At 37.7% G+C, this 26,518-nt stretch overlaps 2 protein-coding genes across 4 annotated transcripts in view; one reads left to right on the forward strand and one right to left on the reverse strand.

Annotated features, from left to right (window-relative positions):
- The first annotated feature begins 16,546 nt into the window (after nucleotides 1-16,546).
- myl13 (myosin, light chain 13) lies at nucleotides 16,547-19,741 on the forward strand. Of its 3 annotated transcripts, XM_069157614.1 has the most exons (7): nucleotides 16,639-16,730; nucleotides 17,988-18,161; nucleotides 18,287-18,314; nucleotides 18,722-18,871; nucleotides 19,062-19,235; nucleotides 19,323-19,433; nucleotides 19,530-19,741. In XM_069157614.1, exons 2-6 carry the CDS (start codon nucleotides 18,105-18,107, stop codon nucleotides 19,427-19,429), a joined length of 516 nt encoding a protein of 171 aa, XP_069013715.1. In that variant the 5' UTR covers nucleotides 16,639-16,730; nucleotides 17,988-18,104; the 3' UTR covers nucleotides 19,430-19,433; nucleotides 19,530-19,741. The 3 variants fall into 3 exon arrangements, with proteins under 3 accessions (XP_069013713.1, XP_069013714.1, XP_069013715.1); XM_069157612.1 differs by lacking the exon at nucleotides 17,988-18,161 and having other exon boundaries at nucleotides 16,547-16,730; XM_069157613.1 differs by lacking the exon at nucleotides 17,988-18,161 and having other exon boundaries at nucleotides 16,547-16,730; nucleotides 19,659-19,741.
- A 3,754-nt stretch (nucleotides 19,742-23,495) lies between these two features.
- LOC138203062 (corticotropin-releasing factor receptor 2) overlaps nucleotides 23,496-26,518 on the reverse strand; it is a 32,491-nt gene continuing 29,468 nt past the window's right edge. The window contains exon 12 of the mRNA XM_069157615.1: nucleotides 23,496-26,262. Within this exon, the coding sequence (XP_069013716.1) occupies nucleotides 26,122-26,262 (141 nt within the window). The 3' untranslated portion in view covers nucleotides 23,496-26,121. The remainder of the gene's footprint in view (nucleotides 26,263-26,518) is intronic.

Raw genomic sequence — 26,518 nt, forward strand, 5'->3', positions numbered from 1 at the left:
CAGCAGGGTCTCAGACAGGGATTTTAACACTAAATAATCTCCTGACAGAGCAGAGAAATTACAAACTTCTTATAGAAATCTGATTTTGCGGGATTCCGATCAATTAACGCACGCTGCACTCCGCTTCCCTTGCTTGCGAGTGTTTTTTTTATTCTTTACAAATTCATAAAAACGCAACATAGAAATGTAATACTTGTGTTGTTTCCAGAAATCGTGTTGAACTGTATAAATGTAGCGTGGCAGTTAAACAGCAGCCGAATGTATGAAACTCCCAGACGGGCTCTGTTTACTAGCGGTGATGTAAAAAAAAAAAAGAAAAAAAAAAAAAAAAAAAAAGAACGAGAGAAACGCCAATTTGGCTTCGAGATTCTCTACTTACTATGACAAGAGAGCCCAATTCACCCTGACGGACAGACCGCTCGCAAACGCCCGCGTGTTTTTGTGCGCAGAGTAAAGGCAAAAGTTGAAGTTTCTCGTGTTGGGAAGCGTCTCCAGATGTGGCAGGCGGCAGGTCGTGTTCAGTAGTGAGTATGTGGATGGAAAAGGGGGGGCGGAAAGGAGGCAGGTAGGGTGGAGCGTAAGAGCCTCTCATTGGTGCGCTCCCTCTTACGTTGGAATAAACCACGACTCCGAAAATGACATATTTTCTCACCCCTCAAACAAACTCCACATTCAACAGATCGCAGGGCCTTTGCCAAACCACTTTTTCCCCCTGCAGTCTCTCAAAAGTTGCATCTAGCAGGATTGGATTACCGAGACATAATGCAGATGTCCGTTTTTATCTGAGGCTCCGTCTTTACTGTAATTTGCATTAAAGGCTTAAGAGGCATCTGTAATATTCTCTAACAACTTTCAAACTTTAGTTTTCAAATTAATACGAGATGATCTTAGTCAATTTCATACTACATGCTTTTATTTACCATTAATTAGGCTAATTTATTTATTTTTACTCTAAAATTTGTATATTTTATAGACACTGTCCTCGCATCTTCCTTGTTAAATGATAATAATAATAAACTTCATTTGCATAGCACCTTTCATACAAGAAATGCAGCTCAAAGTGCTTTACATCAACAAAATTACATACAGTGCTTCACATAAAATGGATATAAAGGAACATAAAAACATGTTAGAATGTAATTTGAAAATAAGAACAATAAATAAAATGTATAAGAACAGATAAAACTCATTAATAATTGTACCTGTTAGGGTACCACCAGTGTGACCAGATGTCAAAAGGCCAAATGTGCGGCACAGATGAGCTTTGTGGGTGACAATGTGGGACGAATTAACAGTACTGACGGGTAGTTGTGAATTCTCTACGCAACTTAGAAAATAAACACACACAATAAATTGTGCAGGGTACAAGTTAGGTCTATTGCATGTTGAGGAATAAACAAATACTTTTTGTTTGAATACAATTTTCCAAACTTCCATACTAATTAAATAAAGAAAGTATAAAAAAAAAAGATGCTCAGGTTTTACAGTAAAATGGTCTTATGCAGTGGTAGCTTACTACCACCGTCTGCTGACCTGTATGGTTGCCTTCCCTGCTTTCTTTACAGCCTTTGGACAAAAGCCATATTTTAGAAGGTGTGTCATGCAGTATTAAAAACGTGAGCCAATCAAAATGTGGGACACCGTCTTAACATGACTCAGGACACCTGAGCTTTGCTCCAAATAAGGAACTTCCCTTGATACACTCGCATATAGTACTCTTACATATTAGTACTCTTACTTGTGTAGTACTTGAAATTCTACAGGGTAGTGTTTTCTTTAATTGCTCACTGCAGCTCCACGTTAACTGGAAATACCCGTAAAATTCGAATGCATCACCTGCTAACATATCTGCCGACTTTTATTATTTTACCTAGAAATGAACGCGTTTTTGTGCCCTCTGTTTAACACGCACAATAAACACGGTGATGGTTTCTATCCAGCAGCAGTATGGAGGTACTTAGTGACAGTTTGTGAGGTGTTCTGCAACAGCTGCAGCTTCCTCAGATGCAGCAGTTTGAAAATACTTTACGTCAGTGGTCCTTCCTTTTCTGCTACGTAGCCAAAATGGCGACCGTTGAGTGTAGAAAGTGTTTCACACTCAGATTTTAGACTGTTTTGAGTGCATCGTTTGTGTACTTGTACCGCGTTTCATGTTTCCATACTTGACAATGTGAATGAAAGTGTGCACTTGAATAGTGTGTTAGTATGTAAGCTATTTGGAACACAGCTACGGTCACCCTAAGTACAACAGATTTGTGTGTCAAGATAATCATCATCATCATCATATTCATCTTGCAAAAACATTTTGCTTCTAGAAATTGTATTATCCTGTCTATATTCTTCCATTTTTTTTTTTTTTTTAATCTGATTAAATCCCTAATTCAAACATGGGTTTACAGTGGGTACGGAAAGTATTCAGACCCCTTTAAATGTTTCACTCTTTGTTTCATTGCAGCCATTTGCTAAAATCAAAAAAGTTCATTTTATTTCTCATTAATGTACACTCAGCACCCCATCTTGACAGAAAAAAACAGAAATGTAGAAATTTGTGCAAATTTATTAAAAAAGAAAAACTGAAATATCACATGGTCATAAGTATTCAGACCCTTTGCTGTGACACTCATATTTAACTCACATGCTGTCCATTTCTCCTGATCCTCCTTGAGATGGTTCTACTCCTTCATTGGAGTCCAGCTGTGTTTAATTAAACTGATTGGACTTGATTAGGAAAGGCACACACCTGTCTATATAAGACCTTACAGCTCACAGTGCATGTCAGAGCAAATGAGAATCATGAGGTCAAAGGAACTGTCCAAGGAGCTCAGAGACAGAATTGTGGCAAGGCACAGATCTGGCCAAGGTTACAAAATAATTTCTGCAGCACTCAAGGTTCCTAAGAGCACAGTGGCCTCCATAATCCTTAAATGGAAGAAGTTTGGGACGACCAGAACTCTTCCTAGACCTGGCCGTCCAGCCAAACTGAGCAATCGTGGGAGAAGAGCCTTGGTGAGAGAGGTAAAGAAGAACCCAAAGATCACTGTGGCTGAGCTCCAGAGATGCAGTAGGGAGATGGGAGAAAGTTCCACAAAGTCAACTATCACTGCAGCCCTCCACCAGTCGGGGCTTTATGGCAGAGTGGCCCGACGGAAGCCTCTCCTCAGTGCAAGACATATGAAAGCCCACATAGAGTTTGCCAAAAAACACATGAAGGACTCCCAGACTATGAGAAATAAGATTATCTGGTCTGATGAGACCAAGATTGAACTTTTTGGCGTTAATTCTAAGCGGTATGTGTGGAGAAAACCAGGCACCGCTCATCACCTGCCCAATACAATCCCAACAGTGAAACATGGTGGTGGCAGCATCATGCTATGGGGGTGTTTTTCAGCTGCAGGGACAGGACGACTGGTTGCAATTGAAGGAAAGATGAATGCGGCCAAGTACAGAGATATCCTGGAAGAAAACCTCTTCCAGAGTGCTCTGGACCTCAGACTGGGCTGAAGGTTCACCTTCCAACAAGACAATGACCCGAAGCACACAGCTAAAATAACAAAGGAGTGGCTTCGGAACAACTCTGTGACCATTCTTGACTGGCCCAGCCAGAGCCCTGACCTAAACCCAATTGAGCATCTCTGGAGAGACCTGAAAATGGCTGTCCACCAACGTACACCATCCAACCTGACGGAACTGGAGAGGATCTGCAAGGAAGAATGGCAGAGGATCCCCAAATCCCGGTGTGAAAAGCTTGTTGCATCATTCCCAAGAAGATTCATGGCTGTACTAGCTCAAAAGGGTGCTTCTACTCAATACTGAGCAAAGGGTCTGAATACTTATGACCATGTGATATTTCAGTTTTTCTTTTTTAATAAATTTGCACAAATTTCTACATTTCTGTTTTTTTCTATCAAGATGGGGTGCTGAGTGTACATTAATGAGAAATAAAATGAATTTTTTTTTATTTTAGCAAATAGCTGCAATGAAACAAAGAGTGAAAAATTTAAAGGGGTCTGAATACTTTCCGTACCCACTGTATAAGTAGCATCTCAAGTATCAAGGAACAAATGTCAAGTATGTGGGGTTTTTTTAGCGGTTAAAGAGGGCAACAGGTTTCCAAGACCCCAAAGAGAACATTAAATTCTGCCTGTGTACAGTACGACGGTCTACGTTTCATCCTGTAAAGCAAGAGCTGATGTTTATTGAAAATGTGCGTGTTCTGATTCTGAAGCCTTTACTACCTGCTGCTCCGAGGTCAGCGGTCACTCTGACGTCTGCTTTCGAGCCACTCAAGTGTGAAGATGTCCAGCTGTGTGAACATAAAGCCGCCTTTTCTCATAAGTGAATACAGAGCTGCGACTCGACCAGTTCAGCAGGTGATGGTTGTGCTCGGTGCAAAATATTTTAACATAATCAGCGCTGCTTATTCCAGTTGCAACCGTAATCTAACAGCTGAAAGTGCAATGCCGTTTTTTCACGTTTAGTCTCAGCAATGAACGAGCACTTAACCGGGGCGCTGTGAGTGAATCATTCCAGCTATTAAACCATTCACAGCCACAGCTATGGCAGCAGAATAATTGTGTGATTCAGTCATCGCCTCACAGGCTCCTCTGTTTACAACACATAACAAGCAGCAAACAAAGACACACTGAAAATAGCATTGTGTAAAAGCTTTCACCACTTGATGGGCTGTTGTTGTGGACCAAGACGACATCTGTATCCCACCAGAGATTAGACGTTTCCGCTTCAAAGTCGTTCACCAGCATATGCTACTGTCACAGAGAGCAAAGATTTGGCACAAAAGCATCTCCTCTTAAGTCATTTAATTTCAAGTGGCATCTCATGTTGTTGATTATATCCTCACATGATGTGGCATCGAATCAAATTTGAACTCGTGGCACTCCTTATGTGTGCAGTGTTACTTTAGTGTGCACTCTGAGCTGTCGGCCTCATGCTCAAAAGCAGTTTGCACTCAGAGTAAATGGTGATAACCAAGATATTTTTACAGATATGACACTGAATCACGAGTGAAACCGCAATCCAAATTATTTTTGAATTAGGACAGACAATGTTTATAACATATTAGCTATTGCAGTAGTTTAACCACTGTATTTTTACTAAACCATTTCAAGTCAAGTCGAGTGTATTTATAAAGTTGATTTCATATGAAAGGCCTAGATCTAATGTGCTTTGAGATAAGAAGCAAAAAGAAGGCAAAGATCAAACATGACAAAAACACATTACAATAAAAGAAAAATAACATGATTATAAAAAGGAAAAAAATAACAATAGTAAAGATCCTTTAAAAATTAATTACACGTTAACCACCTACTGTATTTTTAACCTTACTAAAAACTTGGGGAAAAAAGTTTTTTACCATAGACTGCATATAAAAGTGGATATATAGCTTCTGGGTCTGAAAAGTGAAGTCAATGTGGAAATGCCTCGAACTGCAACACCACAGAGGGCTGCAAGGGGGTTCGCTCTAAAAAGGCTCTGGCTCCATAGACTCCCATTCAACTACTCTCATAAAACACAAAGTGAATACATTTTTTCACAAGTCATTTTTGTATCATTCGCTAAAGTCATTCCTTAGTTTTCTGGTGGTCAATCTGAAAATAATTCCAACATTAATTAGATATAAGGCCTCAAAAAGCTGTTTTTGTATTACATATTAATCTTTCTGAGGTTATGGTATTGCTGTAACATCCTCCTCAACCTTTATGAGGCCAGGCTTTATTCCCACCATGAACAGGTTGTTCCTGGGGTGCAAGATAATGAACAATATGAAAGCTGTCATAAACAAACAACAAGAAGACATGCCCATTACATTTACTCATTTGCCATGCAGGAAAACGCACCCCGCTGTGTCTCCATGGGGAACTGGAAATACTGTAAACTGAAGAAGATTAACCGGGGAGACTGTGTTCATGACATATGCATAAACTTTGCTCAATTTCCAATCTGTCTGTCAGGGTCAATCTTTTTCGCTCTCTCTGCCCTTTAAAAAAAAGCTTTTCTATAGAAACATTATTTCCGTGAAATGTGCCTAAGAGCCAATTACTGTATCTTCATGTTACTTCTGCTGGTTATGGTACTCATCCCTGGTTATAAAAATATGGCCTGCATCCTCCACCAGCATATTTATCTCAGAAGCACGGCGCTTCTGATCCTTGACATCCATCTGGAATGATTAATATCCCCCCTCAGTGAATATCTGTAAATTAAGGCTCATGCTGTGCTGTGACAACATGCTCCATCATGGACCACTGACTGAAAACAAGTTTATCTCTATCTATCTCTCTATCTATATCAATCTCTCTACATATAACTATATCTATATCTATCTGTCTATCTATATTTATCTCTCTATCTATTTTTATCTTTCTATCTCTTTATCTATCTGTCTATATATATATATGTCAATCTCTTTCTATCTATCTATCTATCTATCTATCTATCTATCTATCTATCTATCTATCTATCTATCCATCTATCCATCTATCCATCTATCTATCTATCTATCTATCTATCTATCTATCTATCTATCTATCTATCTATCATCTCCTTATATCTCTATACAGTATATTGCCATGTCTCTATATATCTCCACATATCTGTAGCTGTCTATATCTATCTTTCTGCTGTCCATCTGTCAACCATCAATCTATCTATTTAACCGTCCATCCCAAGTGTTTGGCAAATGTAATCTATTACAGACGACAAAGCAGACAAGAGCTTATTAACAAATATTAAGAATCTTGCGGGGTGAAAGAGTTGATTATTCTCTGAGTCAATTGTGGCAGCTAAATATATCCTGTAAACGTATAGAGTAATTTTCTTAGAAAGAGCCCAGCAAGCTGCCATCATAGAATGAATCGCATTCAAAAGTAAGCCAATTTGTATATGCTTCTTCTCTTGTATTTGTATTAGCTGAATAATAGAAGTCAGGGGTCACCTGCATGGCACTGCTTTCCTGGAAGTGAAAAACTGGCAATCATCTTGGAACTTAGACACAGGTTCATTCACAGCAAGAAATCAATATCAGATATTTAATTTACAGAAAAGTACTTCATCTTATGATCCCTCATGTTCATTTGAGACAACGTTTGCTGTTCTTTTATTTAAATGTTTTCTAAATTGTATAATATACCAGTATGAACAAAACACATATATTTTTGCTTTGCTTATTCTCTGATACAAATCAAGCAATATACTCAACCCAAAGCTTCTGCAGTAATCCAGGGATGGGGACATTGAAACTGTGTATATTTGCGAGGTAATTCCAAAAGTCATGTAAAAACCCACGTATAAATTGAAAGCACATGTGTGGTTGGTACTGTACTTACGGTTTCATGAGCACATATGACTACACAAGTGCAGACTCTATTTATAATGTAGATTATATCTTTTTCATACAATTTTTTTTTTTTTTTTTTTTTTTTTTTTTTTTCAAATTTCCACCAACATTTTCACTTTGATATAATCCTTGCAAAAGAAATTGCATATTTGATTTGGATTTGAAAGCCTAACATGCAAAAATATATTTTATTCATAACGTTCACAACATTATCATGTGCCCTAAAAAGCACTTAGGATTGGAATTGGAAGGACTTCGTTTTTTCTTTGCTTCATTTTTAATCATTTTTATTTACTGTGGTCACGATTTAAAGACACCACACATCCTATTCAATACAATCAATACCCTTCCTTTGTCTAAAAACAATTGGTGAAACCCTCTAGGGGAAGCTATTTCCAGTTGGACAGAGGTCAGCTCATCTTCTTTGAAGCAATCCTTGTTGTCTTGCCAGCTCACCACTCAGGTCTCCCAAAGGTGAAGCCCAGAAATAGAGGAAAGGAACAAATCAAGAAACTGCATCTGCGACACCCTAAACATACGTCACACAATTGCAGACCTCAGTCTCTCAAAGACAAGGCTGCAGGAGCAACCTGATGACTTTTACTGACCTCTAAACACAACTATAAGATCAACAGGTTTGTAACACGTTTTACTGACACAAGTACCAGCAATTCATTTTTATTTTTAACCACGAGTCATTAAAGTAATTAAATACATACATTTACTCATTACATTTCACCTTTTGCTATTTGCAGCTTTATAAAAACCCCTTCAATTTTACCCTAGATTTATGGCCACAGTTGAAGAACATGTTCTGAAATTCACAATTTCTATTAAAATACAACATGCAGCAGCTTCACACACAAAATATGCTGTACAACATGCATTGTAATGTTTGACGGTCAAATATGTCCAACAGTGTCAACAAGTATTTCGTAAAAAAAATTTCCTAACTGTGTTTCTACTGCTGTGACAACAACATTTTCCCAGTGTGGGATTAATAAAATCTTATTTTATCGTATCTTATCTTAAGTTCCCAAGTAACCAAAGAGTTTTGCAATAAGACAGCGGTGGGAGAAATAAATACACCCATGACCAAAAGCAGAAGTGTGTGTGTGTAACTGATGTCAAAGTCCAGTAAGAGAAAACAAAGATTTTACACACCCAAATCTTTCAGTTGACAAAACAATGTTACGAAGGTCAATTTAGAAGATACTTTGTTTTGTGATCTTTCTCAGTAGAAAGAGGTGGTTGTAATATCCATGTAAAAGCTTGTCATCTCGTTGGCTTGAAAGATGAGGATTAAAATGTCTTCATGATCCTACAAACAGCTGAAACATCTCACTACAATGTCCCTTTAGTAGATTTTTTTTTTTTTGTAGTTCCTGTGCTTTTAATTTCTCATAAAAATGGAAATTATCAACATAGACTGTAGGTATGAAATTAATGTTTATAATTGTAAAACTCCATCTGCTAGATAAAAATCATGACATAAGAAGCTATAAAACAACCAATGACTGAAAATTGTTTCATGAATTAAGGCTTCTGAAGTCAAGGATGATAATCAGGAAGATTATATTTAATTCCATATGTAAATTTGATTACATACAAAGTAATTAACGTGTTTTTGTCAATGTCAATGTAAAAAAATCTAAGTGAACCAAGGTGCCTCGTGAAATTATCTACAAAGTGGACAAAACCAAATACAGATAGTACACAGTATGTTTTAATGTTTGATTTTTTTTTTAAATTTTCCATGACACATCTGCTCATTCTTAACAATTAACATATTGTTAAACATTTCAGGTTTTAGGAAATATAATTTTCAAGCTAGGTGCAACAAATGAATCCAATACGGATCACGTGACTAATGAAAGTTCGTGGTTTACATTAGAAACCTTGCGTTCCTCATGGTTTAAGTTTGCTCTACTGCTCTCAATAGAGATCTGTCCGGGACACAAATATGTTGTGTGAGGAGAGTAGTGCATTAAACAGATCAATAGCAAACAGCAACATTGGTGAACTGCAAAACAGTTGTGACAAGAGGGCTGTTTGAAACTTCAGTGTCTCTCAACCATGCAGAGTTCACAGCCAAGAATGTAATTTTGAATAAACAAAAGCTTGTCACAGTGACTTGGTGTGTTTACGCTGTCACCTCACGGCAAGGACGTTGTAGTGGTCACCGTGCTAGAGAGCTGCTGCCCGCTGCATAAATTCAGATAATGAATGTCCCCAGGAGGATCTATATATATATACTGTAAATGGTTAATATATAAATATACATATATGGTTAATATATAAATATATATATATTTAACCATTTATTTAACCGTAATATATATATATTAATATTTTCTTTATTTTCTTTCTTCGCATTGACTCATGAAAGTAAGAGAGGTGTATTGTACGTATATGGGATACAGGTAAGTAATTATTCAGAAAAAAACAGAGAATGTATAACACATTTCAATCAGGGTTTTGGTCACTTCACAGCAAACAGCCTGAAGTTGAAGTATCTAATGATCTATTATTAACATCCTATGCTGGTGATTGTTCTATTTTATTTCTGCTTCACCTTATAGCTCAACTTTTGATATACTCGGTCTTGTTATTTTGTTAGATTGCCTTGAAAAGTGGTTTGGCCTCACAGAATACTACCTTCGTCTGGTTTAGATTGTATTTGTCGAACAAACACCTCACTGGTGTTGGTGAAGCCCCCTCTTTCGTGGCCTCTCTGACCTGCGGTGTTCCCCAAGGCTCCATCCTTGTCCCCTTGTTCATCTATATTTACATGCTTCCGTTAGGACATATTATCTACAAACATCCATTAAAAAACAGAGAAAAACACAACTAGCAGCTAACGTATCTTTCAGCTATGTCCCAAAACTTCCTCCAGCTAAATAAAAAGAAATCAGAAATAATTCTATTCATCCCTCCAAAGTACAGGAAAAAAAAAAAATCCTCTCTACAGAATAATCTCGGCCCCCTGTCTGCAAATCTCAACACAGCAGCCATAAATCAGGGGGTTTTTTTTTAGTAGGAGAGTGAGTGTTAGTCTCTTTTGACAAACAAGTTACTACAGTCATTCAATTATGGTTCCTCCAGTTAAGGAGCATTTTCAAACATGTATGCTTGTAAGTGCTTCCTCAGTTGCACTGACCCTGAGAAGTTAATGCATTCATTCATATCATTGCATCTTGACTATTGTTTTATTCAGAATTAAGCCAAAAAGACAACAGCTTATCAGTTCTGTTTTGGCCTCCTTTCCCTGGCTACCCCCTAGAATTGACTTTAACATATTACTGATCATTTTTGAAGCATGTAGTGGCTTCGCTCGAAGCTATAGTGCTGCATTGCTACAGGTCTACCAGCCAGAGTCCAGCCTCAGAACCTCGGGTAGGACTCAAGACCGAAGGTGCCCAGACTTTTCCAGTGTCAGCTCTGGAACTCCCTGGCTGACGATCAAAAACCGGCACAATGAGTGACATCTTTGAAATCAATTCTTAAAACTCGTCTTTTTAAAAAAAGATCATATGTTTACTCATCTTTTTTGTTTTATTTTGAGCTCAAAAACACTTAATATTTTTCTTTGGTACTTTTATTTACAAATTCATTTTCTCCCTGTTTCCATTTATAATGTTGAATTTATTTATCTGAATTTCCCCATATAACGCACTTGTTAGCGGGGTTTTATAAATACATTTAGTAATAGTAGTAGTATAATGGGGTATTTGATTTGACATCAAACTAATGTGGGAATGCTTTTATACAAAATTGTCTCGGAAAAGTCAGAATGGCACAATGTTAGTGCTTAGCAGGGCTTAGCAACTAAATGTTGAAATCATCCCATCATTTTCTTAGTTATGTTAATTGATGAAAAAAAACATATATATATATCCAGGATTAAATTGTGAAAAAGATTAGATGAGAACAAACAAAAGAGGATGAATGAATGAAATTGGGGATTCAAAAGAAGACTTACTTTTTAAGTGACAGTATTGAGGCCCAGCTAGTTACCCTGTGACCATAGGAGGGCGGTGTGGTTCATCTGCTGATGTTGACAACTTCTAACGAAGGCTTGTATACTGACATCCTGCCCCTGAATAAGTAATACTTCTTTCTCATTACTGTTCTGTGTGTAATCTTTGATGCATGCGCTTGTAAACTCTGGGGCTACTTTATGATGTTAGAAGCGTTTAAATGATTGTGAAAGAAAAGTTAAAACCAGGACATTTGGAAGTTGTATCTCGCTTCTTGGTGACACACACTTTGACAAACATAGATAAAAACAGGAATAGCCTAAATTTTTCATTTAAATATGTTTTAGAGGAAATCCTGCTGAGTCCCTAAAAAACTGTTTATATTATCCTTTCTAAACAAGACTTTCTGCCAAACAACATGGCGACAGACTCTATGTTGGAGTGAAGCCTGTACAGACTGGCACCTTCACCACCTCAGCACACTAAACTGCATCCAAATTGATTCCTATGTGGACAGGGGAATGTTTAATTACACGCTCTCTAACTTCACCAGCTGCCCTGTGGACCTGCTAACGAACACATCAAGTCCACCAGGAGTCCAACTGCTGGATTAACCACCTTACTGGTATTAATATTGGCGTGAACACTTGATGTCTTGAGTGCTTGTAAATAATTACAGTGGAACAGTGTCGCCTTTCAATTAAAACGGGGCAACCTGCTGCCACTAGAAGCAATAGACAACATCTAGAATAAAATATGTTTTCTGGTGCTGTTGAGGGTTATTTAGATTACAATAAGTCTTTGTTTTAACAGTGATCAACTGAGAACCACATAAAGTTCAAATCCAAATATGAATGTTTATTAATTTTGTCATTTATATGAGGAATAGCACATTATTTATATATAAAACTATTGCAAGATGTGAAAGGTATTTAATTGGTCTTAAAAGTATGGATGCCAATTTATTTAGATTAATTTCTATTTTTTTTGCATATCTTGTTTACTTGTTTAACCAAGTAATTTCCGAAAACTATAGTGTATCTTGTAAGTGGCAAAATATGTAAAGTGAATTAAAACTGCAAGCAGTGATATGTGGCCTTCGCACGCTGGACTTGTTTTTTTTGTTTGAGTTTTGTATTGTTGTTGACCTTTGGTTTGGTATTAGTATGACTGCACATACAAACCCAAACATGTGTGGCTTACTCTTAGAGGGACTTGCCTTAGGAGGTCTCACCCTCTATGAACCACATGGGGTTACAGGGATTCGCTCTCTGTGAACCGTGTGTCTTATTAAGGGGACTTGCCCCACTGTAAACCATGAACCGTGTGTGATACCCTGAGCGGGGCTTGAGCCCATGTCTTCATGAGGTCATTTCCAGCGTCTTGGCGTCTGTGTCGTAGACCGCTGGACTATCTTTGGCACCAGAGGGTGAGTCGAGGCAGGAGAAAGTGTTTCAAGGAGTTCACTCACAGCTTCCAGCGACTCAACCGACAGTCTGGTTAACTCAACAGGTAAAAGATTCTACTTCACCAGGGTTGCTTTTAATGGTTCGGATTCCACCTTGGTCTGTTGATGGTGATTCAACTTTTAGTGTAGTTGAAACTTTTGGAGAAATTGAAAAAAGTTTTGCATACACTACACATTACAGGAAGATATTTAATATCACTGCAGACCCCTTTGAAAACACGTATATCTACTATCCAAAGAATGTCTGCTGCAATTTTGGTCGCATTTGAATGAATGTTTGTGGACAGTGGAGTTATAGGTTGCAGTGAGCCAAAGATTTGTCACAACGCTGTCTAACTCCTGGGAAGATTGGTGATGCAGTTGCTAGTGCTGCTGCCTCACAGCTAGAAGGTTAGGGGTTCAATTCCCCCTTTGTCATTACTTTTAAAGAAATCATAAGTCGGTTTTGACTTTGAAAATGCTGGTAATTTTTTTAACAACATGCCATAGCATGACTCTGGGTCACTTTTTGGCTGCCACGCAATGGGCACACCGATTGATGAAAACAAATTATTTTGATAACTTTTAATTCCAAACATGTTCAGAGTGCACAGACTAAATTTCAAGTCGGTCCAACAAAATCTGAAGGAGGAGCTTGTTAAAGTACAACATGTGTGAATCGCCAAAAATGGCAACTAAATTAAAAATGGCGGACTTCCTGTTGAGTTGACGTAATGGTGCAATGTAACTTTTTTGTACATCTCGGTGTGATACACATGTCCACCGAATTTCATGCATGTAGGTAAATGGAGCTGCCGGGGCATCTGTTTAGGGGGCGCTAGCGAGCCATTTGGCCACGCCCACTCACGTCTCCACTAAAATAAAAAAAAATTCGCTAGGAGAGATGGGTGTACCAACTTTCAGGAGTTTTTGAATATGATAAAGATTACATTGACAAGGATCTAATTTTACAAACCTGTAGTTATCCTTGCATTAAACATGCTGAAAAATATAAACACCTAATATCGTTTTTGTCTGAACAATGGAAGCATTGGAGTTAAATCAACATTTTCCATATATATGTATATAATAATGATTTTAGGTTGTGTTTTTTGTGTCAGTAGATTCTCTGCTAAAATTAACATTATTATTGTTTAAGTGACACATCTGAATTGCAATCATGCTTTTGGGTGATTATATGACAGCCTTTCTTTTGTCCAGGGTACCATACAGCTGCACTGAAGGTCGTCCGATGGGTCCAAGTAACAATTGGCATTGTGCTTGGATTGGACCCTTTCCAGGGTACATACCAGTGAGACAACAGACGAACTCCAAAATAGCAAACTGCACAGGTCTTGGGTGTTTTTATAGCCTGACTGTATGCGGTTGGTCATGTTGAGAATTGTTGCTGCAGCCTGTCAATGGCAATCAGGGCTCTGATGGGGGGCTGGGAGGTTGGCAATGAGTTCTGCAGGGCTGGATCCAACTACTCGGACTGACATACACTGTTTCCATCTGTGTCCCTATGTAGGTTAGTTTAAGCCAGACACTGACAACTTTAGTCAGTGTAGTCTGAAAATAATGAGGAACAAACTGCAGCCATGGTTTATTATCTCTTGAGCATACACTAAACTGGTGATTATTTTATGATTTCATGCCCCATCTCTTTCAGACAAGGCCACAGTGAGGGAGAACAAGTGAAGCACAACAGGCCTAATTATATTTGTGCGCTTGTCATAATTTTATTTATATTCTCTTGATTGTAGATTAGGGTTTAGTGTCTTCTCTTTGCAATGATATGTCAAAAGGTCTGTCAGTAACAAAATATTTGCTGTCATGCTACATTGACATGAGCTTCCATCTTGATCCATATTGTCTCTGACATCATCCCCCAAAAAGTTATTTTGAGCTTCAGTTAGTTCAAGATTCTTATGTCATCAATACAATGAAATTACGCCATTCCAAAAACTGGTTATTTTTTCCAAACTGTCGTCGTAGACCAAAGGAGATCTCTCCTTTCATTACAATTAAATTGTATTTATATATTGCCAAATAAACACATTATTTCATGACACTTAACATAGTGAAGTCCTTATAACAGAACGTTAAAACATTAAAGAAAGGAAGGCAACAATTCAACAATTCCTGTGTGAGCGACAGCTGGGAGGAAAAATCTCCTCTTTAATAGGAAGAAGAACATCCTTTAAACAGGAATAAACCTCCGACAGAACCGGGCTCGGACGTGGGTGGCCATCTGCCTAGGCTGCCAAATGAAGGACTCAGACTTTATGATTATGATAATAATAATTATTTATAACTCCAGTCTTTTCTGCTGTCATGTAATTTAAATGAGTTCCAGCTGTGAACCAAAGAAATGGGTCTCTTTTTATTTATTTTTTATTAATGTGGAACAAATTTACTGTTATATTTTTTAGACTCTTTTAGAGCCATAATACACAAACAAAATGTTATTTCTGTCATTGCAAAATAAGTTCAATTTTATTTTTTACAATCTCATACAGGAGTAGAGTACTTTACAGAGTGAAGAAATTACAACATAAAGCTGTAGATGCTGTAAATACAAAATGATAACACGTGTAATGACACCAAAAAAGAGGAACAAATCTATGTTAGATCTAAATTAAACAAAAGTGTCTTATCATATGTAGCTATAACCCTCAAAGGACAAATATTCTATGATTTATGAGCATAAAATTAAGACCTGGCCATGGAAGCATGTCAGATACAGAACTTGCTTTTAAACAATATGTTTACAGTGTTATAGCTGGATACACAGGTTACAGGGTGGTTGCAGTGTAGCAAACATTATTAGAAAGAAAAAAAATAGAAGATTTGTTAAATCTTTTAATCATGAACTATACCGTAAATATACAAATCTAAAGAATAACCTTTGGAAGACATGCTGACATTTACAGAATCTGATCTTTATTTCATAGCAATGTGAGCACCAAAAACATCACCCTGGCTGCCACTCCCGCCAAAGAGTCTGTCTCCATTCAAGTGTGAGTGGCAGCTTAACAACGTGGCACTTATTGTCATCCCAGATTACTCTGCAGACTCGTATGTTTTTGCCAGCCACCTTAAAGAGAGGCTTATTCACATGTAACTACACTCAAACATCTGAGATCAGCCAGAATAGCTTCTGTGTGGTGGGGATTTGACTTTAATGTCCTACAAATCCCCCTGATCACAGTAGATAAAACGCACATATTATAAAGGCTTTTATCGGCACGTCATGTGCACGGTGAATAATGGCGTCTCACTGGTTGTGATTTTGAATAATAATCAAGGATAATTGCTGTTCCTCACACAGCATTGTGCCATTACAGTTTAAACAACCTCTCCTCTTGTTCAGCAATCATCATTTCCGCCATCTCCTCCTCCCTAATAACCACCACACTTCACTGATCAAGGTCAACAGTTTACAATTGGTCAGGTTGCATGAGGTCGCACTTGTGTTGATGGAAATAGCCTGATTAAAAGACGGTTACACGGCTGGGATTTCAGCTAATACAGTTCTCCATCTTTCACATCCTGATGGTGTACACACACACACACACACATACACACACACACACACACACACACACACACACACACACACACACACACACACACACACACACTTTGTCTTAAATAGAAGCACAAAGGCATATCCTTTTATAGTCATCCCCTATTGTTGGCAGTGTGGTTGGGCATGCACGGGGGGTGGAGGTGACACCTGTGGACAGTGGATAAAGGGGCTCTAACCTCCGCCCGCAGTGCCCAGGATCCATCTGCTGTGTTAGTCCTTGCCTTTATCTCTTGAGTTCTTCTATCAATGGCCCCTAAGAAGAAGGAAGAGCCAAAACCGGCTGCACCTGTGGCCCCTAAACCCCCAGAGCCAGAGCGCCCCAAGACCCCGGAGTTTGACCCCGCTTCAGTGACAGTAAGACATCAACAGCCACATTTCCCAATATAGACAGACTTCATGTTAACTTTAACTTAAGTAGAGTTAAACTGGTAAATTTTAAACTGTTTGAATCTTTTTTTAACCACTGACTAATGATTAAAATTACTATTAGATTACACTAATATGGAGATTTCATAGAAATTCTTTTTAATTCTTAATAGTTATTTGCCACGCATGTGTTTGAAGAGCATCAGAGACCCCATGTGACCTAAACTTGGCACTGCAAGCCAGACAGGACAGCTCAGCTATTTGAAAGGGTTTTGTTATAGCTTTATTTCACAGCTTTACAGAATGTATGTTAAACTGCAAACATGCAACAACGTTAAAGAAGCTTAAAGAGGCGAGGTACAGGAGCCAACTAATTGATACATCAGACATCATGGAAAGATTATCTTCTGCTGACTTGGCCCCTTCTCAATGGATAAATATTTTCCTGGTTGAGTGAGCTGCCATGTTACAATGGAGCGCGGTTAAAGCCACAAAGTATGATTTTCATTATGTCCGTGAATAGCAGACCACCCGCACCATTCCTCTGAGGGCATAAGGGTGGAAAAACCGTGAGGAAGAAAAATATAAATAATTATAGCCATCTCCATCCATCTTCAAACATGCTTAGATAGGTTTTGGATAATATTTTCACAAAGCTTCTTGGAGGGGCTGGGGTTTGTAGATATCCAGACCTCAAACAGAAACTGAGGGCACGATCTGACAGGAGGCCAAAATATACATGAAGTATGAAAAGTCCAAATTTGTTGTGGGTATTAAGAACACCAATTTATTTTTAGACTTAGAATAACAGATCAAGTGGAAAGCAGATTTTAATAATGAATTGCCCTATTCTTAGTTTAAAATTCACATCTTTAAATTACAAAACTGCTGAGTAATTTGACCCTTTTATTTAAAAAAAAAAAAAAAACAGTTTTCCTACAGCTATATGCCTGATATTTACTTGCAATAATTTGAGTTGTTGACATGAATCGACATTTACGCACATAAAATAAACAGAACAAAATTTAACTAAATGAAATTGTAAAAAATGTAGGGAAGAAACGCCTTTTAAGATTTTGAACCACTTGTTTCACTCTACAAGTGCAAGATGAATTAGGAGTATATGCTCTGATATAATGCTTTTGAAAAATTCTAAATATAAATGGAAATGTGCAGAATTGTGCTGAATATACTAAATTCGTTTTTGTGTTTTGTGTTTTTGTGTTGTCCCTACATGTAACACAGTACCGAAACCTTTTTGCCACATATTGCATCTAAAAATAAACTCTAATGAAGCTGACGGTAGTAGACAGGCTACACCCAGTGATAAGAAGCGGGTAGGCCCAAGGTCACTGAAAAACAATGCACTGTGGAACAGATGATGACTGTAACTCAATCTGTTGGAATGGGGCGATGGAGGTAGAGATCATCGTGTGCAACAGTTTGAACTCTATTGTGTAAAATGAATTTCCTCTGCTGATCTGTACTAACCCCTGAATGATCAGAAGCCTCTAACTGCTTTGTTTGCTTTTGTCTGTTTTCAGCTGGAGTTTACCCCTGAACAAATTGAGGGTAAGGCTCTGTCAGTTGTCATTTGCGTTGCATGCACTGTCAGTTATTTATAGAGGGAATAAATGGTTTGTGTGATCATGCCCTCCATCAGTGAGTGTGAGAAATGTCCAGCAACAGCTGTTCATACACTAGATCGGGCATATGCTATTATTCTAAAACAAACTCACCCAAGTGTTAAGTCGCTAAATCAATCCCTTTAAAAAGACTTGAATGTGCATGTCAGTCAAGGTAAAGAACACCTGGGGGTTTGTTTCTGTCTGACATCATTAGCAGGGGACTCTTTTATGTGAGGGATGCCACCTCCACAGGCAGCATCTTCAAGGCCTCGCCTTAAAGATTCTGCATGTGTTCTTGGATTGCAGTGAAATTAATTAAAATCAGAAAAGCTGTTTTCTTTTTGATCGCAGACTTCAAAGATGCTTTCCAGCTGTTTGACAGAACACCAGCCAACGAGATGAAGATCACTTACGCCCAATGTGGAGACCTGATTCGGGCTTTGGGCCAGAATCCCACCAATGCAGAGATCATGCATGTCCTTGGAAAACCCAAACCTGATGGTTGGTTGCATGTCCAGCTTAGTATCTATGCTGAGTCAGTGTCCTGTATTTGTGCAGTCAGGTTGGTGTTAATAGTCAAAGACAGCGTCTGAGGAAGGTTTGATTAAAGGTCAACATCGGCCATAACAAACCTGTCCAGCTTTTATTTATTTATTTTTGGTAAAATCATAACTTTGATTATTTTCCACAGATATGCAGACCAAGATGCTTGACTTTGATCAGTTTCTGCCCATACACCAACACATCTGCAAGGCTAAAGAGTGTGGAACATTCGAGGACTTTGTGGAGGGTCTGAGGGTGTTTGACAAGGAGGGGAACGGCACAGTCATGGGTGCTGAGCTCAGACACGTCCTGGCAGCACTGGGTGAGTTAAACACTCTTAATGCAAGGAGATTATATGAAACTGCAGTTATTAGGGTATGTACTGACAATTCTTCTTGACGGACCACAGGTGAGAAGATGAGGGAGGATGAGGTGGAGCAGCTAATGCAAAACCAAGAGGATGCCAATGGCTGCATAAATTATGAAGCCTTTGTAAAACACATTATGACATCCTAAAAAGGTATGTTTCAGTGTCACTGTAATTCTGGTGCTACATCACAGTACATTATGAAATCAGTATGAGTGAGTGATTATTTTATCTCTTCTTCACTGAAAGAACAAGATTGTGAATTCTTAACCACAGAAGATCTTTACATTTCTGTCATCTACCAACTTGTATATTTTTCATTACCATTCATCTTTGATTGATCGATAACTCATCAGTGATTCACCTTGTTTTTCATAGGACCCTATGTTGATGCTGTGCACATATTGCACTTTGCCCCTGCTCATTTTGTTGATTATGGTTAATAAATGAATTCATTTTGATGGTGTTTTGTTTTTTGAAACAATGCTCCATAGCTGCACTAAAACTCAGACTACTGCTCTATCATATAATAAATTGAACATGGAATTAAACACAAAAAAAACCTCACCCAACAACACACACACACACACACACACACACACGCAAAATGTTGAGAAAGTCCTGTTTCATTAATTCATCAAATTTGTGTTTCAACAAACTGTATACAAATTCCACAAATCCCACACACTGTTGAACATATTAACTACCAAATCTTAATGAAAATAAGTTAAAGGTCAGATTTTAATCATTTGTCATTCCAACTATAGAAAATGCAGCTATAAACAATGACATATTATTTATCTCAGAATAATAATATTAAAAAGTGTTTAAAAAAAAACATAAAAAACAAAACATTAAAGTCGATGGGGGCATCCAAAAATGAATTAAAGTGCAAGACATCAAACAATACTTGAATTTGTTTGGGTCAATTGATAATTATTGCCATCTGAATGAAATTTGTAGAGTCGTAGTATTTCCTCTCTTTAGCCAAGAGAGGGAGCTGTTGCTCTAATAATATTTTTTCTTTATTCTGGATCTTCTGTAAACAGTGTTGGAGGGGGGGCGGGCAACTTGTCATTCGTTTGATGAAGAGTCCTGAAAGCTTTCTTGTGTTTTTTGACTCCTTCAATGCAAATACAAAGCTCCAGTTCAAATGAGACTATGATAAACCTTGACCCCTTGACCCGTGCATCCATCCTTTGAGTGCCACATAATTGACTGTCAATTAAATTCAAATTTCTATTTCATTCAACCAATGCAAGCTTACTCACCTCCCTTTGGGTAGCTGCTCGCTAAGAGGTTGCCGGGTGGCTTTGCTTGCTGTAGTAAAACAAAAGGAAGTTTGTTTATGTTAACAGAGGTGCCAGTTCTTATAACTCTGTTACGAATATTTAGCTCTCCCATGTTCCTCCTTTGTTTGTCCCAAGTCGATTTAAGCTTGTAGAAATAATCACATTCCACCAACGGTATCATTTGTAGCTTTTATCAACTCTTACCTGAATCTATATAAATAATAAATGGTCTGCATTTATGTAGAGATTTATCACCTTTGTGGTCACAAAGTGCTTTCCACTGTCTCCCATTGGTGCAGAGCTGCCATGCAAGGTGCTCACCTGACATCAGAAGCAGTTCGGGGTTCAGTGTCTTGCCCAAGGACACTTCAGCATGTGGACATCTAAGCCACAGACTCATCTACATTATATGTTGTTTACATTGTCCAAACATAAAATAAGAGGAGAATATTCAAACCAATATTTTTATGGCTGCATTTTTTAATCAAATGAAAGTCTTATTCATATATTTATACCTGCTGGGTCTCTCCAGTCATGAGCGACTGGAAAAGTACTCAGTTGATATGTTTGTTTGTTTACATATTACAAATTATAGCTTCCTTTTACTTTTTTGATATTTGTCTGTATCTACATTTTCAAATAACCATGCTGAAACCTGTTACTTGCTTGTATCTTACAATACAGAATTTATTCATATAATTTTCTGAAGTCTATTTGAGACTCCAGTAAAATGAAAACAGCAGCAAAGATCCCAGAAGGTTTTACACATATTCCTCAAATTAATACATTTTTGGTGTCTTTTGGGTTTGAACAACATTGGCTGCACAGCATGTGTTTGTAGCCCACTGACCTGTTCAGGTAATAACTAATTTGGAGACAAACCCACCCAAACTATTTTAATTCCATTTTAATATTAATATGAGCCGTACCTTCACCACAAATAACGTTTTAAGGGACCTCTCCCTGTCTGTTCTGCTGACCTTCATCACACCAGATCATCTTTCGCAGTTAGTTCTCCTTTCAGTCTCATCAGACAATATATTTAACCACTATTATTTTGTGCACAGCCACTTTTCCACTGAGGCACAGTGCTGTTCTTGTCCAAGTGCACTTTAATTGTATTCAATCTCAGGTTCCAAAAGCAACGGTAGGGAAAATATAATGCTGAATTAAAAGATTCTCATTTGACATTTTTTGGTTTTAATCGATTAAATGAATTAATTAGTCACATATAATCTGCGGTCACTCTGCATATTTGTTTGTCAAAAGTTTGAGAAACAGCATATTTTTCTATTAGTATTCCGCTGACCTAAAGCACCAGAGTCACCGACTTAAAATAAGCCCCAAAGCTCCTATTGGCTCTGGTGAGGTGTCAATAAAACGATCAAAGTGCAGACGCCATTTTGATTCAGGTTTACATGCTAATTCAAGTCATGACTGTAGACTGTAGAGTACCTGGAAACTTATGAACGCCTGCTGGGAAATTTCAAATTATGCAACAGCAGATTGTGTGTATTATGGATGTAATGTGTTTTGGATTAAATACCTTTCTGGAATGGATTTACTGGACTTTACTGACTTAACAGACTGCTTTTGTCAGATATTATAGATCGTTGTTGAATTTATGGAGCTTTATTGATGAGTTTGTTTGTTTGGTGGTTGTCTATCAAGGTGTTTATTGTATGTGTTCTACTGATTGTATCTTGAAATTGTTTATTTCAATCAAATCGCTCATGTCACATCAGCACATGTTTGGTGTAGCACTGCAGACGTTAAAACTGGCGACGTTAAAACTCCAACAGGCCGCGAGCGGGATTACTGAGGTTTCAAAGTCTGTTCTTTACATGCCCTGAAGGTACAATAAGCTTACGTCTTCTCTCGGTCGCGAAGATATGAAGTAGCTTACTGCAAATTGTTGCAGGAGTTTTCGCTTCTTCGCTCACCTTCTTTCTCTTTCAACGGCATAAATCGTTGGTCTCGTGTCCAACAATTAAGAAACCCACGACAAAATGCACTCAACAAATGAGCTGTCTCAGGGGTAAATGCTTTCTGGAAAGCCCAGAGAAGTGTTTGGTTCTTTTAAAGGATCACACTAAAGGTCTGTGTTTTGAATGAGGTCAAACTTTGTGTTTTCCGTAAATGCTCTGAGATAGTTCAGTAAGAAATTTGAGATTAGGAATACTATAGGCTATATTACATATATTTCTTTTTTCAAATTGATATTGTACTTTAGGTGCAGTAGCCCACTTATGTTGTGATGCCAGCCCTTTGTTTTTAGCTGAGGTAATGACTGGTGAAATCCAGTTTAATAAAAATACATGGAAGCACGCAGCAAATAATCCACAACAAAATGCAAATGTGCCTCTGGCATAACTGTCTGCCTTTCATACTGCTGTCAACCATCAAAAGCATTAATTGTCACAACAAGCCTTTATTAGGCTGCATCAGAGTCCCAGCTGATTGTTTGGGGATGTGTATCTCATCAGTCCTGAGGCTTCTGGGCACAGGCAGTAGTTTCTGCTCCATTTCACTGCAGCCCAGCCTGAAATGTATGAAACTGTATCTTTCCCTCTCAGGGCTTCTTCCCTCACATTACTGAAAAAAAAACCTATATTTACAAATCAGATAATTACATGCCACAGTGAGAATGAATCTGCAGCTGTCCACTCTATCATCTGAATGTTTATTCTATTGAGTCATTACAAGACATATGTATGTATTTCACTCAGTGCCCCGAGTGAAAAGAGACAAATGGCAAATTAATCAACTAAATAGATCCTATTTGTGCAATCTGCGGCCAATGTTAGATTGCCCTGCATAGCTGAAGAGACATAATGCATCATGTACTCTGTCAACAATAATCACTGTTGTTAACACCTTCCTCTAAAATTTCCCTTTAGTATGAAGAGCCAAAAAGAAGAAATAAGAGTATAATTTTAATTCAAATTTCCTTCACATATACATGTACAAGTGTATATCAGTAACACAATGATACATAATTTAAACAGACAATAGCTTCCTCTTTACAAAAAAAAAATGCATTTCCTTTTGTTTGTAAGGCAACATGGGTGGTTCAACAAAGAGTTTTCCATAAAATCATTAGGTGTCACATCAAACTGTGTTGAATACACTTCATGTACAGTAAATGATGTACAAAATAAAGTCAACATTTGGTCTACAAAATTCTGTGACAAGAATATAAATAGGTAGACAATAAAAAAATCTGTATGTTGGTAAACATGGTTCGTCTCTTTGGTGAGTTTGAATAAATTATTTCCTTTTAAATTCCGGTATGAAAATATTTCACGACTACAATGTAATGCAGTCCTTTATGTGTTTATGTAACATGACGAGGTCATGGGAAGGGTTTGCGATTTTACAGCTGCTCGAGTGGCAAGGCTGCAGAAATGCAAGTAAAATATTTACACCTAAATTGCTTTGGGTGATTTAATAATTAATTCACTGGCTAACATCAGTCCAGTCAAGATGCACACTGACAAAAAGTATCTGCTGTAATGTAACAAAAGTTTACAAAATACAAATATGAAATATACACTTCACATCAAGAAGTGATGAGATATTTGATGTTCTGTACAACACGTTAAGTTTAAAAGAAATTCTGTATATTTTCTTTAATATTTTTAAATACAAACTCTGATAAAAAAAAATATATAAATAAATAAATGATTCATAAATCAATACAAAAACTAATACAGACCAACATTATTCATTTCAAATAATGTTTTATATTTTGGGAAATGTGCAGATTTAGCACACAAGCAGAGATGGGGGTAAACAGACAGTCGACCTGCTTACTGACACCTCCAGGGCTCACTTAACATGTCAAAGTTACAGAACGTAGTTTATATTTTGTTTACTCCACACAAAACATAAAGTACTGTGGATTTATAATTAACAAACAGAAATGAGAGTGGTGATGATTTTCTCATCCATCTCTCTGCAAGAAAGAGAATTTCCGTATTTCCCAAAATGTCAGACAGTCTTTTTTTTTTTTAACATTCCTAATTATACCACCTGATAGACAATGATACTCCTCGGATGTTATGTAGAAAATATATGGAAACACAAGCTTACAATGTTATTCAGACTTTTTGGTTGTTTGTGATCCTTTTCAAAACAAACATTTCCTCTCCTGTCTTTATCTTTTAGGGTAAAAACAAAAGTACCTTGGTGGGGGGAGGGGGGGGGGGCTTTGCCAAAGCAGATACATGGTTGTTTCCATTATTATTGTGTTAGCTGCCCTAAGTGCTGGCGTTGCAGGCAGGCAGTAATGTTGACCTGACCTGCAAGTGTTTAGAGACATGATTGGTTCTCACTTCATTAAGCCTCTCTTCTTTTGAACCAGAAGCTTAGTTGTGACACCGATTAAGAGAAAGCCACAAGGATTCCATGAAGCCAAACAAATTTAATCTGCCTCCACTGTGCCTCCATGATAAATCCATGCTTGGCATTTAACACATGTATACATAAAATAAATGACTACGAATGACTTTCACTCCATAAAATATTATAGAATTTGAATCTTCAGTCATCTGGAAGAGGGCTTTAACTTGGGACTGCTCATCTATCCACCTCAGGGAATTCAAACACATTACACATTAAATGGCTGTTTATGTCGAGACCCTCCTTCTCAGAGAAGAAAAAAAGAAGTCTAAAAAGGGGAAGTAAAAGAGCAGTGGTGGAAACAAATAGCCGGTACAGACAGGAAACTTGTGAACCATTTTTGTTTAACAATGTTTACAACAGTACAGCACAAGACTAAGACAATTCTGCATTATATAAAAGTACACAGCCTTAAAGAAAAAATGACTCTGAGGACACATTAAAGGCTACTTTATAATGGCTTGTTTGTATGAAATAGCCTCAGCTCACATTGACCAAAATGTGTATAGATCGTGTTTTGGTGAATACCAGTTGTTGAACCTTTTCACCACAGAAGGCAGTGACTGAATATTTCAAATACATTTTTTTGATATTAAATTCAGGTGAATCTTCTTCCTCCTGAAAGCTTTTTTTTACTGTCTGTAAAAATAAGCTCTTGATGCCAAAAAACATTTAACTCAAAGAGCATTTGTTTGGCATTTTGATTATGCTAAATACAAATGGGTGTTTTGGCAACATGAATCGTGGTCAATCAAATTTCAAAGATTTCTCGTTCCCCTCCATTGAAGTCACAATGGGAGCCTACATGCCACTGAGCAGAAAGATGACAGCAATAAGACCACTGTAAGATTATATGGTAAAACTTGCTGTGACGCGATGATGATGCCATTTTTATGTCTTTAAATACTCCAATCTTCGGGAAAAACCCAAACCCTGTACCTCTTGTACATTATAACAAAATTAATCCTCCAAACACCTTTTTTTTTTTTTTACTTCATGTACAGTTAAAATGTACTTTAGTCAACAGGTAAAATAAATTGCTTGACTCTTCAGTCTGTCAGAGGAGTCAGACTGTTTTGGAAATCACTGTTTATGGTCTCTTCTGGACAAAAAGATTAGTGGGTATTATGTGCTTGTTCCTCTGGTCACACAGCTGTTGTCTGTTTGATGCTGTGGAAGCTGATCCTAGTCGGGGACGTGGGGATGGACATGGCTCGTGCCACTCGCACTCGAAGGGCGTGGTTGTCCTGCCAGCGGTGCCACCGTTTCCTTACTGCAGACCGTACCTGAAATGTAGAGGATAAATAGTGGTGGTACTTATTATTGCAAGTGCATGTATTGGAGAACCCTAACCAAGTGGTTTTTGAGCCTAAACCTAACCAGGGGCGTTGATTTATGTATTGCACCTGTGGTTTGTATTGTAACTTTTGGCCAGAAGGCAAATACGTTTTTCCCAACCCGTCAAAATATTCTGTTAGTGTTGAATTCTATATAGAGTACCCAACAGAACAGAAATGCCTAAATAACCATAACTGTTATATT

The sequence above is a fragment of the Embiotoca jacksoni genome, unplaced genomic scaffold (genome assembly GCF_022577435.1).
Source record: "Embiotoca jacksoni isolate LCO1_2020_lvr unplaced genomic scaffold, fEmbJac1.0.p SCAF_22, whole genome shotgun sequence".
In the NCBI taxonomy this organism is placed as follows: Eukaryota; Metazoa; Chordata; class Actinopteri; family Embiotocidae; genus Embiotoca; species Embiotoca jacksoni.